This window comes from Vicia villosa, linkage group LG1 (assembly GCF_029867415.1).
Source record: "Vicia villosa cultivar HV-30 ecotype Madison, WI linkage group LG1, Vvil1.0, whole genome shotgun sequence".
NCBI lineage: Eukaryota > Viridiplantae > Streptophyta > Magnoliopsida > Fabales > Fabaceae > Vicia > Vicia villosa.
In genome coordinates this window covers 169,097,658-169,111,289 of record NC_081180.1, presented here as the reverse complement: position 1 = coordinate 169,111,289, position 13,632 = coordinate 169,097,658, and the positions used below count along the sequence as shown (strand labels likewise).

General features: G+C 36.1%; 1 protein-coding gene across 1 annotated transcript; it reads left to right on the top strand.

The window, feature by feature from the left end:
* The first annotated feature begins 232 nt into the window (after positions 1–232).
* LOC131644630 (probable pectate lyase 12) lies at positions 233–4,140 on the top strand. Its single transcript, XM_058915185.1, has 5 exons — positions 233–1,119; positions 1,296–1,759; positions 2,772–3,173; positions 3,316–3,562; positions 3,809–4,140. Exons 1-5 carry the CDS (start codon positions 989–991, stop codon positions 4,002–4,004), a joined length of 1,440 nt encoding a protein of 479 aa, XP_058771168.1. The 5' UTR covers positions 233–988; the 3' UTR covers positions 4,005–4,140.
* The last annotated feature ends 9,492 nt before the right edge of the window (positions 4,141–13,632 follow it).

Here is a 13,632-nt window from a genome sequence, read left to right as displayed (position 1 = left end):
GAGAGAGGGGGAGTTGTTGTGAGGGAAGTGAAGTAGAAAACGTGAGAGTAAAGAGTTGTTCAGAGAGAGAGAGAGACAAATTTGTTGTGGGTATGAGTTTCTGGCATTTGCGAGTTCGCTACTTCTTCTTCTTCTTCTTCTTCTTCTACGACGCTAGGGTTTAGAGAGAGAGAGAGAGAGAGAGAGAGAGAGAGAGAGAGAGAGAGAGAGAGAGAGAGAGTTGTTCTCTATTTTGAGAAAGAGAGAAAGTTGTTCCAAGAGAGAAGGAAGTGATTAGAGAAAATGGGACATTGTTTAAACTAAAGGACAATACAGGTGGCGACAGGAGATTTGAGGGAAATGTTGAAATATTTGATTGATTATGAAAGACAATATTGACCTTTTTGCTTTGTAAATTTTGAAAAGAAAAATGATATATTAGGTAAAATGGTGACATCTTATATTAATAGCTAGATAGTTGATTTTAAATGTATGGCATTCAAATCATTTTAAATTGTGGCATTTTAAAAATTTTGTTTTAAATAGGTTGGATTCGTCCGATTGACAACAGTACTTACTATATGCTAATTTTGTTAAACTTTTGATATATAATGAAATCTCTAGAAGTAGTGGAATTCATTTTGACCGTACATACTAATTTTTTTTATGTAAAAATACTACTACACTACTAGTATAAGATACTCTAAAGTAAAGAGCTTAATTAAAAAAGTGATTATCCTATGCTTCCGTTCCACACTACACCCCTTCAATTACTAACTCCTCTAATTACGGACTTTCATTATATAATAAAATAATCAGATCCTAAACCAAAACGGACCAATAACAATAACCATGGTTGAAGTACTACTACTACTTACCCACTCCCATCAACTAATGAAGAGTGAGTGAGTGAGTGAGTGACAGTACTACTCGTAGCAGCAGTAGCTACCACTAACCCTTTTCTCACCACTCACCAGACTCAAAAAACTCAACTTTCCCTCCATCAACAATGACCCAAACAACCTGCATTTTCCTAATCTCACTCATAGCTTCCTTTTTCACCCATGGAACTTCCATGCTCAACCTCACTCTCCCTGCTCAACATCCTGACCCTGAATCTGTTGCCATAGAAGTTCACAGGTACTCAAAATTCTTTAACACCCTACATTACTTAAGGGTAGATCTAGGTCATAAAAAGTTTCATTTTTTAGGCTCTCAAAAAAATTTCATTTATAAGTCATTTTTTGTTAACATTATGGCTAGTGTTAGATTGTTACTAAAAGTAGCTCAAAATTTCTTCAATATTTTTTTTGTAGGAAAGTGAATGAATCAATGGGAAGAAGAGAAATGCTATCGCTATCAACCAAAGATTTTTCCTCATCCTGCCAAACAGGCAACCCGATAGACGATTGTTGGAAATGCGACCCAGATTGGTCCAACAATCGTCAAAGGTTAGCAGATTGTGGCATTGGGTTTGGCCAGAATGCCAAAGGAGGAAAAGGTGGTAAATTCTACATTGTAACAGACTCATCCGACAATGATCCTGTGAACCCAAAACCTGGTACACTAAGATATGCTGTCATACAGAATGAACCGTTGTGGATTGTTTTTCCAAGTAACATGATGATTGAGTTGTGTCAAGAGCTTATTTTTAACAGCTTTAAGACTATTGATGGACGTGGTGCTGATGTTCATATTGTGGGTGGTGGGTGCATTACTCTTCAGTATATTAGTAATGTTATTATACATAACATTCATGTTCATCATTGTCATCCTTCAGGTAAGAGATTTATTGTTCACTTGAGGTTTTTTTTTAATAACTTTTTGTTATGCCTCTAATCTAATAGCATGGTTTAGTGAGAACATGGGTTTTTTTTTCTCTTTTTGGATACACTCCTTTTGATGTGTGTTGTGAGTGTAATGCATGCTTTTTTTCTCTATTGTCATTGTCTTGTGGGGGCACTTTAAAAAAGTTAATTAATTGTGGTTTACATTTTATAGAAAGCATATTTATGGCTTTAAAAACTAGATTAATTAATATTAATATTAATACAAAAATCAAATCTAAATGTATGTTTAAATGAGGGGTGCGTTTGGGGAAATTACATTGACTAGGGTGAGAATAAGCTTGACCCACCAAATGGGCCCACACTCTTGCTTACACAAATTCATGCTAGGTTTTTCTATTTATTTTTAGAATAGAAAATATTTTGGATTTATTAAAATAGGTTATTTAAATAAATATGAATAAATTTATATTATTTTATTATATTATGTATTTTGAATTAAAATATAAAAGTAAAATTTAATTATTTTAAATAATTTATGAAAAATAAATTTTAAAAAATCTTACATATCATAAGTTGTTTTTATTAATATGCAAAAATCAATATTTTCTGGAAACACATGTGACTAAGTAAATTTTAAATCAATGCAAATAAATATTTAGCCTGATTGTTTTTTATATTGGTGTTTAAACATTACTTGACTTGTTTATTTATCTACCTTCAAATTAGTATGTTTTTTTGTCGGTTAATTAGTCAATCAGACTTTCGAAAATGTCAAACTTATGCATAAAAATAAGTGGATTATAAGCTAAATTTCAATTTGAAAATTTTAGTAGGTCAGTCTTTAGGTTTGACAAAATCTATCTTCCACCTCTAATTGTGATTGTATTGAATTTTAAATGCCAGCTTATTATGGTAAAATCAGTGTAACTTGTTCAAGAGATCTCTTTTTAATGGTAAAATTTTTACTCTAAACTCTTTTACTAATTGTAATTCTTCATGAAGGTAACACTAACGTGAGATCAAGTCCAGAACACTACGGATACAGAACAATATCAGACGGAGACGGAATCTCCATATTCGGATCAAGCAACATATGGATAGACCATTGCACACTCTCCCGTTGCAAAGACGGTTTAATCGATGCCGTAATGGGTTCAACTGCAATAACTATCTCCAACAACCATTTCTCACACCACAATGAGGTTATGTTACTAGGTCACAGTGATCATTACAAACCAGACTCAGCAATGCAAGTAACTATAGCATTCAACCATTTTGGAGAACAGTTAGTTCAACGAATGCCACGTTGCAGACTCGGATACATCCACGTCGTAAATAACGATTTTACGAGGTGGGAGATGTATGCTATTGGCGGAAGTGGTGGGCCCACTATTTATAGTCAAGGTAACTAACTAACTGCTCTGATCTTATTTATAAAGGAAAATTTATTTTTTAGATTCATTGAATAATTGAATAATTAATGTATTTAGTCTATATAACAGATCAGATACATTATTAACTAACTTATCTCTGATGATGATATTAGGTAACAGGTATACGGCTCCTGAGGATGTTGATGCGAAACAAGTGACGAAGAGGTTGGATTCGGGTGAAGGGGAATGGACGACATGGAATTGGAAATCGGAGGGTGATTTTATGGTGAACGGTGCATTTTTTGTCGATTCAGGTAGTGAGAGTGAAGGGAATTTTCAGAAGGCTTATAGTGTCGATCCTAAAACGGTTGATCGGATTTCTGCTCTTACTATGTCTGCCGGTGTTCTTGGTGTTGCTAGGTATGTTTCTTCAAAATTTGATTTTTTAAAGATTTTTAAAGATGAATAAATAAGATGTCCCGGTTTATCTGGTATGCATAGGATACTTTTTAATTTTTTTTACTTTTGTCGTTTGTAAAAGCATGGGTTGGATAAAAAGTAAAGTACTCTTTTCTCCATGAAGACTTGCTTTTCTAATATAAAGTACTAAACTTATTTTTAAAGTTTTCGATGTTGGTTAAAATAATTTATGTTGTGAATGAATAGGGACAACAATCTGGGAATGTGGACAAGAGCACCGAACGGTGGTGGTGATTATAGTATTTCATATTCCGGAGAACAAGAGTACACTGATGACATGTCCCACAGTACGATGATGTTGACCCATTTCTTTACTTTGACTCTTGTATCTCTTTTTGTTGCACTTTTGTGTTTGTTGTCTTATGCACCCATTCTATCCTAACTATAGGTCTTTAACAGTAAAAGAAGAATTAAGCATCTTCTTTTTAATTGGTGTTAGATGTTTAGTGACTCTTGTTGAAATTGAAATGAAGAGATATTGCTCCTTAAAATCAGGGCAACGTTTAAGACTTTTCTTCTTTTACTCCTCTGATTTATAACTTAAAATTAGCATTTAAATACTATAAATAAAGTAAGAGAAATGATATACTTGCACTCAATTTTACATATACACCGTCTAATTTTACATATACGATGTAAAGTCTTTGGTGTATAATTTTGGTGTATGTGTAATATATCTCATAAAGTAAATGTTTGGGTAAAATACTCTCTGGCTGAAACTTGAAGAGAGATAGATAGATGTACATAAGTTTATTTTTATAAGTAAAATGTTTATTCAAGCTAGAAAAATATTAGGATTCAAATTTGCAGTTAAAATTAGGAGCATTGTGTTTCAACTAAATAAACCGTGTAGCAATGAGATAAAAAGATGTACTAGTTAGTTGTGCACGACAAAAATAGTATAAAGTAGCGTACGACAATATCTCTTGAATACAATGTGTGAAATTAACTTGATCTAATAGTTCATGAACAACAATTGTACTAATCTAATGTTAAGCTTAAACATGTTGGTGCACAATGAATAAAGATGGTGACAAAGAGAATAATAGAATAACGGCGCAAAAGAGATGAGAGAATAAATGTTGTATTCTACTTGCGTTGTTAATAAATGATAGCTACTACAAGGCTATTTATACAAAAGAAAATTTTCCACCTAAGCCCTAACAGACTAAACTTAGTGAACAAGTTTAGGGTACAAACAGTACAGTACTACAAAAATACTAAAATACCCTTACTACTAAACAGCTAAGCTAATGGGACCCAGAAGATAACATCTTCTGGTCAACAACATCTTCTGAGTAACCATCAAAAGATCAGCTCACATCAGAACATCAGAAGCATCTTCTTCTGATTAACAACAACTTCTGAATATTGAATTACTCTTCAATACCATCCCTTAATTCATATTCAGCTAGCCAAAATCTACAACACCAACTCCATTCCTCAAACGGATAAGGTGTTCAGTCTTGACATCCTTCATCATAACATCTGCAAGTTTCTTCTGGTTGCTACAGTGTGCAACTTCTGATACTCCATTTAGAAATGCAGATTTCTCCTTGAAAACCCATCTGACGCTGATGGTTTTCTTCTCCTTTGGAAGCTTAGTTAACTTCCAAGTCTTGTTTCCTTCTAAAGCCTCAAGTTCTTCTTTTATGGCATTCAGCCAGCCTTTCTTCTTGAGTGCTTCTTCAATACCCAATAGTTCAGAATCTCCTTCTGATTCTAGAACCATATCTCCTTCTGGATTTTCTTCAGAAGTTTGATTACCACCAGAAGTTCCACCTTTAGAAGTTGGATCGCCTTCAGAAGCTCTGCCTTCAGAAGTTCCAACTTCATAATCTTTTCTTTCAGAATCATGACCACCGTCAGAAGCTGGACTACCTTCAGAAGCTCCGCCTTCAGAAGTTCCACCTTCAACGTCATCCAGAAACATGATCATCTTTAGAAGCTTGTCCTCCAGAACCTATGTCTTCAGAGTTTTCCCTTCCAGAAGCATGACCACCACCAGATTCCTGATCATCATCAAAATCTGGATTAGAATCAGATTCACCATCTGACTCATCTTCAGAGTCTCCAGAAGATTCTTCATCTTCTGACTCTAACTCTTCTTCAGAACTTTCAAGTTCTGACTCATCATCAGAAGCAGAATCTTCTTCAGATTCTGACTCATCTTCTGATTCTCCTTCAGACTCAGAATCATCTTCGGATTCTGACTTGTCTTCAGCTTCAGAGTCATCTTCTAACTCTGACTCATCTTCAGAAACCTCAGATTCTGACTCTTCTTCAGCATCTTCAAAGTCATCTTCTGATTCTGAATCATATAAAAATACTCCTTCAGAATATTCAGAGTTATCTTCTTCCCCTTCAGCATCAGAAAATGACAAACTCACAGGTTCCTCATCAGATTCATAAGCCATTAATAGCACAGGTTCATCATCAGAATCTCCTCTGGCTATTTTTGCTTCTTCTTTGTTTGACCAACAATCTTTAGCAAAGTGGCCAAACCTATTACAACAGTAACACTGAACCATTCTCTTGTCATACTTCTCCTTTCCCTTCTGATGTTTCTCCTCATCAGAATAGAAGACTTCTGACTTCTGCGACCTACCATGTTTTTTCAGCTTCTGGTCCTTCTTGACAAAAGAAGCCTTCAGAGCCTGCTCAACTTCCCTCTCAGAAGTTCTTTCAGTCAGACGCAACTCTTGCGCCTCTAGACTACTTTGCAGCTCTTCTATTCTGATGGTTTTTAGATCTTTAGAATGTTCAATGGATACAACAATATAATCAAATTGAGGAGTAAGTGACCTCAATATCTTCTCTATGATTACTTGTTCAGGAAGAGTTTCTCCACAAGCCTTCATCTCATTAGTGATCACAATCACTCTAGAGATATACTCAGAGACTTTCTCATTGTTCTTCATGTTGAGATTCTCATATTGCTTTCTCAGGGATTGAAGCTTCACCTTCTTCACTGATACGTCACCACCGTAACACCTGACCAGTATATCCCACGCCTCCTTTGACGTCATAGAATCAGCAATCTTCTCAAACACATTCACATCCACAAACTGATGGATGAAGAACAACGCCTTTTGGTCTCTCTTCTTCGTCTCTCTCTGTGCTTCTCTTTGTTCTTCTGTTGCATCCGCTGCAACCGGAATATATCCTCCAGTGACAAGATCTAGAACATCTTGAGCACCAAATAATACACGCATTTGAATCATCCATCTATTCCAGTTTTTACCATCAAGAACTGGAAGTTTGGTATTCAAGTTGCTTCCACTCATCTTTAAACTTGTGCAGACAAAAACAGATTTCACTCACACTCACATAGTGTTTCCCAACCCACAAACAATCAAGAAAAATGTGATTCAACACAACTTTGTTTCCCAGAAACAAAATCAATCACACAGTCACACAAACTCACGTTCACTCGTGTTTCCCTGTGTTTGGTGAAGGATAGAAAAACACTTAGAAAGGGGGGGGGGGTTTGAATAAGTGTAGCTTTAAAAAACTTGACAGATAAAAATAAATTGCACAGTTATTTTTATCCTGGTTCGTTGTTAACTAAACTACTCCAGTCCACCCCCGCAGAGATGATTTACCTCAACTGAGGATTTAATCCACTAATCGCACGGATTACAATGGTTCTCCACTTAGTCAGCAACTAAGTCTTCCAGAGTCTTCTGATCACACACTGATCACTCCAGGAACAACTGCTTAGATACCCTCTAAGACTTTCTAGAGTATTCTGATCCACACGATCATTCTAGTTACAACCTGCTTAGATAACCTCTAAGACTTCCTAGAGTATTCTGATCCACACGATCACTCTAGTTCCTTACAACTTAATGTAATCAATTCTAAGAGTATTACAATTGCTTCTTGAAAGCTATAATCACAAACTGTGATATTTCTCTTAACGTTTAAGCTTAATCTCACTAATATATTACAACAGCAATGTAGTGAGCTTTGATGAAGATGAAGATTCTGAGCTTTGAGTAGAACAGAGTTTCAGCAAGTTAATATGAGTTGTTTTTGTTCAGGATCGTTAACCTTGCTTCTCATCAGAACTTCATATTTATAGGCGTTGGAGAAGATGACCGTTGAGTGCATTTAATGCTTTGCGTGTTCCGTACAGCATCGCATTTAATGTTATACGCTTTTGTCAACTACCTCGAGCCTTGTTCACGCTGTGTCTACTGACGTAGCCTTTAATAGCTTTTAACGTTCCTTTTGTCAGTCAGCGTAGCTTGCCACGTGTACTTCCTTCTGATCTGATGTTTGTGAATACAACGTTTGAATATCATCAGAGTCAAACAGCTTGGTGCAAAGCTACTTCTGATCTTCTGACCTTGAAGTGCTTCTGAGCGTGATACCATCAGAACTTCAGTGCTTCTGATCTCATGTTCTTCTGATGCTTCCATAGACCCATGTTCTGATTCTGCTTCGACCATCTTCTGATGTCTTGCCAGACCATGTTCTGATGTTGCATGCTGAACCCTTTGAGACAAAGCTTCTGAGCGCTGAATTATGCATACTCTTTATATATTTCCTGAAAAGGAAATTGCATTGGATTAGAGTACCATATTATCTTAAGCAAAATTCATATTATTGTTATCATCAAAACTAAGATAATTGATCAGAACAAATCTTGTTCTAACAGTCTCCCCCTTTTTGATGATGACAAAAACATATATAAATGATATGAATTTGCGATCAGAAAGAGCAGACGGCAAAAGACAAATTACACAGCTATAGCATAAGCATATGAATATGTCTCCCCCTGAGATTAACAATCTCCCCCTGAGATAAATAATCTCCCCCTGAAATAAATACTCGAAGAACTTTAATAAAAGACTTCCCTGATTATTTCGGTAGAGACGATCACATAAGCTTCTGCCTTCAGAGAATTCGTAGCTTCTGACTTCTGCTTCCATTGGACAGCTTCAGAACTAGAATTTCTTTAGATCCTTAGAATACTCACAGCTTCTGATTCCTGCTTCCATCTAGGACAGCTTCAGAATTTGAATTTCTTTGATCTTCAGACATTCACAGCTTCTGATTTCTGCTTCCATTTAGGACAGCTTCAGAACTTGAGTTTTCTGGATCTTTAGAACAATCACAGCTTCTGATTTCTGCTTCCCTCGGATAGCTTCAGAGCTTTGACTTTCTACCAACATCTCTTCATGCTAGATTTGTATCAGAACATTGTTGAATGTACCAGAGCATCATCAGAGCATCTCTACATCCTGAAATGTTACAGAACAAAAAACTAAACGACAAAAGTCAGCATGAACGAGTCAGAACATAAAATGTATATTAGAACACATGATATGTATCAGAGCCATATAGGCTAAAATAATGTTATCAGAGCAAATAGAATTTTGTCAGAGCAAATAGACAAATATGGATCAAATTCTATTATCAGTGCTTCTGATTCATTCTTCTTTCTTGCTTCTGATTTCTGAAGCTTGACAGCACTCAGCTTGCTTCAGTTTCCATGAGCTTATTCTTTTTACAGAATAACACTTCTTATGGTTTTGCTTCTTGTGTTTGCTTTGAAGATTGTCTTCACTTCTTTATACCTGCAAAACACTTAAACCATATAGAACTTGCAGTTCTTGTTAGAAAATGTGTGGGAGCTTTACCCAGCAACTGATAGATTAATCAAATCATTTATCATTTATTTTTCTCCCCCTTTTTGTCATAACATCAAAAAGAATACATCAAAAGATTCAGATGAATAAAACGACAAATAAAATCACTGGAATGTAAAAAACAAATTAAAGAAACTTTTCATTTATAATCAAAGGATATTACAAAAGGTTCCTATGTTTAACAAGATGAGAAACATTCCTAGCAAATACATAAAAAGTCATCCCAAGAGGAAATGACTACAAAAATTAAAAACAAAACCCTAGCAAGACACATTCTGTGTCAACCCATCAAGAATCCCTGTGGACTCTTGTCTTCCAGACTAGAACCTCCACTGTAGGAGAGATTCAAGAGACCAAAGAGGAAGAGAGGGACAGTTCACAGACAGAGAACTGCTGTTGCAAACGGGGCTTTCCCTTAACATAGAAGTTAAGAATATCATTCTTAACCTCTTCCCATAACTCACGAAAGTCTTCTGTCTTTGGGTGAAAGTTGATAACAACATCACAGAAGAGGTCTGACTTGAGAGGTATTAGGAGAGCCATCCCGAGATATGCAGAGATCTGCCGCCTTTGAGTCATAGATCTTCAACAGGCTTAGAGCAAGATTAAGAGATCCAGACAAAGGATTCAAGATGAATGCTAGGTTTGAACTAGGATTTTAAAAAAAAACTTTATAAGGAATGCAAAGAGATAGAGAAGGAAAAACAAAGACAGAGTGTAATATAGAAAATATAAGAGGGAAGGAGAAGCGTTTGAAGAGTATTTAAAAGAAAATAAAATGAAACAACTGATGGATAGCATTTAATGTTACGTGACATGAGGAGAGATAATAAAGACAAATGAGGTGACTAGCACAGTTACCTATGGTCGGCGTCCCTCCAACTGCACGCGCACTTATCCATGAACAGTAACGACAGGTTTACCATCCCGAGATAAAACGTTACAGCTGTTTTGCTTTAAAAGAGGTTCTGAATCAACTTAGACAATGAAACGTTAGTAATAACCGAATCATAATTTCTAAAAGATTTCAATCAGAACTTCTGATTAAAAAAAAACTTTCATTTCAGAAGATACTCATACATAAGAACTTCTCATCTTTTCATTCTGGACATAAATCCATACTGATGTTCTTCAGAATGAACTTAAACCTATCTTCAGCCAGGGGTTTTGTAAAGATATCAGCCCATTGATGGTCTGTATCAACAAAGTTTAAAGATATAACACCCTTCTGAACATAGTCCCTTATGAAATGATGTTTAATCTCAATATGTTTAGCCTTTGAATGAAGAATAGGATTCTTAGATAAACATATAGCAGAAGTATTATCACAGAATATAGGAATGTTACTCTCATATATCTGATAATCTTCTAACTGACTCTTCATCCAGAGCATCTGTGTACTGCAACCAGCAGCAGCGACATATTCTGCTTCTGTTGTTGAGAGAGCAATAGTTGCTTGCTTCTTGCTATACCAGGAGATCAAATGACTTCCAAGAAATTGGCAACTTCCTGAAGTACTCTTTCTTTCAATTCTGTCTCCAGCATAGTCAGCATCGCAGAATCCTACTAAGTTGTATTCTTTAGATTTTCTGTAAACTAAGCCAACATTAGTAGTACCTTTCAGATACCTTAGAATTCTCTTAACAGCAGTTAAATGAGATTCTCTAGGATCTGATTGGAATCTAGCACACAAACAAACACTGAACAGAATGTCAGGTCTAGAAGCAGTCAAATATAGAAGAGATCCAATCATACCTCTGTATAACTTCTGATCTACCTTCTTACTTACCTCATCCTTACCTAGGATGCATGTTGGATGCATAGGAGTTTTGGCTTCTTTGCAGTCTAGAAGATTAAACTTCTTCAGAAGTTCCCTCACATACTTGGTTTGGTGAACATACGTTCCTTCTGATGTTTGATTTATTTGTATTCCAAGGAAATACTTGAGTTCTCCCATCATGCTCATTTCAAACTCAGCCTGCATAGACTCAGCAAACTCCTTTCCAAGTGTAGCATTAGATGTTCCAAAAATAATATCATCTACATATATTTGACAAATTAAAATATCCCTTTTAAAGGTTTTACAAAAGAGAGTAGTGTCCACTTTTCCTCTAGTGAAACCATTATCCAGAAGGAAAGAACTTAAGCGTTCATACCAAGCTCTGGGAGCTTGTTTCAATCCATACAACGATTTCTTTAGTTTAAAAACATGATTAGGAGACATAGAGTCTTCAAAACCAGGAGGTTGATGGACATAAACTTCTTCATCTATATAACCATTTAAGAAGGCACTCTTAACATCCATCTGATAGAGAGTGATGTTATGTTGAGTGGCAAATGAAATTAATAGACGAATAGATTCTAACCTGGCCACTGGTGCAAAGGTTTCTGTATAGTCAATCCCTTCTTGCTGACTATAACCCTGAGCCACCAGTCTGGCTTTGTTCCTTACCACTTCACCTTTCTCACTGAGCTTGTTTCTGAAGACCCATTTTGTACCGATTATATTGAATCCATCTGGTCTAGGAACAAGATCCCAAACATCATTCCTTGTAAACTGATTCAGTTCTTCTTGCATAGCAATTATCCAGTCTGGATCTTCTAGAGCATGATCAACAGAAGTTGGCTCGATCAAAGATACAAGACCTAATTGACAGTCTGCATTGTTCTTAAGGAATGCTCTTGTTCTGATTGGATCATCCTTCTTTCCAAGAATGACATCTTCTGAATGACCAGAGATGAGTCTGGATGATCTTCTGACAGATGGTTCTTCAGAAATGTTTAGATTCTCCAGAGAAGCTGATACTTGATCTTCCGATTCTTTGCTTCTGAGAAGCTCTGCTTCTGATGCGTTGCTTCTTGGCTCAACAACTTCTGATATATCAATATCACAATCTGCAAAATTATCAAACTGCTTTGGTTTTTCAGAACCAAGCTTATCATCAAACCTGATATTGATTGATTCTTCTACAATCAATGTTTCAGTATTGTATACTCTGTAGCCTTTTGAGCGTTCAGAATATCCAAGAAGGAAACATTTTTGTGCTTTGGAATCAAACTTACCAAGATGATCTTTAGTGTTCAGAATAAAGCATACACATCCAAAAGGATGGAAATATGAAATGTTGGGCTTTTTATTCTTCCACAATTCATAAGGAGTCTTATTTAGAATAGGTCTGATAGAGATTCTATTCTGAATATAGCATGCAGTGTTTATTGCTTCTGCCCAGAAATGCTTAGCCATATTGGTTTCATTGATCATGGTTCTGGCCATTTCTTGCAGAGTCCTATTCTTTCGTTCTACAACTCCATTTTGCTGTGGAGTTCTAGGACAAGAGAAATCATGGGCAATACCATTTTCTTTGAAGAATTCTTCAAAGAATCTGTTCTCAAATTCACCACCATGATCACTTCTGACCTTTATGATTTTACACTCTTTTTCAGATTGAATCTGAATGCAGAAATCAAAGAGCACTGAATGAGTCTCATCCTTGTGTTTCAAGAATTTTACCCACGTCCAGCGGCTATAATCATCTACGATGACTAATCCATATTTCTTCCCTCTGACAGATGCTGTTTTGACTGGGCCAAACAGATCAATGTGCAAGAGTTCTAATGGCCTTGAGGTAGAAACAACATTCTTGGACTTGAATGCAGGTTTGGAGAACTTGCCCTTCTGACATGCTTCACAAAGAGCATCTGATTTGAATTTCAGATTAGGGAGTCCTCTGACAAGATCCAGTTTGTTAATCTGAGAAATCTTTCTCAAACTAGCATGACCTAATCTTCTGTGCCAGACCCACTGCTCTTCAGAAACAGACATAAGACAAGTCACCTTCTGACTCATAAGATCTTGCAGATCTGTCTTATAAATGTTGTTCTTCCTCTTGCCTGTAAATAGAATTGAGCCATCCTTCTGATTTACAGCCTTGCAAGACTTTTGATTAAAGATTATATCATAACCATTGTCACTCAATTGACTGATAGATAAGAGGTTATGTGTTAATCCTTCTACAAGAAGTACATTAGAAATGGAAGGAGAGTTACCAGACTTTATAGTTCCAGAGCCAATTATCTTGCCCTTCTGATCTCCTCCAAACTTGACTTCTCCTCCAGACTTAAGCACCAGGTCTTGGAACATAGACCTTCTTCCTGTCATGTGTCGTGAGCATCCAGAGTCCAGGTACCATGACATGTTGTGCTTTGTCCTTTTTGCAGCCAAGGATATCTGCAATAGGAATAATCTTATCCTTAGGTACCCACATCTTCTTGGGTCCTTTCTTGTTAGTTCTCCTCAAGTTCTGATTGAACTTGGGTTTAACATTGTAAGCAATAGGAGGAACAACATGA

Coding starts and splice junctions, on each gene's coding strand:
- LOC131644630 (XM_058915185.1), top strand. CDS start 989: ATGACCCAAACAACCTGCATTTTCCTAATCTCACTCATAGCTTCCTTT. Junction 1,120..1,295: donor GTTGCCATAGAAGTTCACAG/GTACTCAAAATT, acceptor TTTTTTTTGTAG/GAAAGTGAATGAATCAATGG. Junction 3,563..3,808: donor GGTGTTCTTGGTGTTGCTAG/GTATGTTTCTTC, acceptor GTGAATGAATAG/GGACAACAATCTGGGAATGT.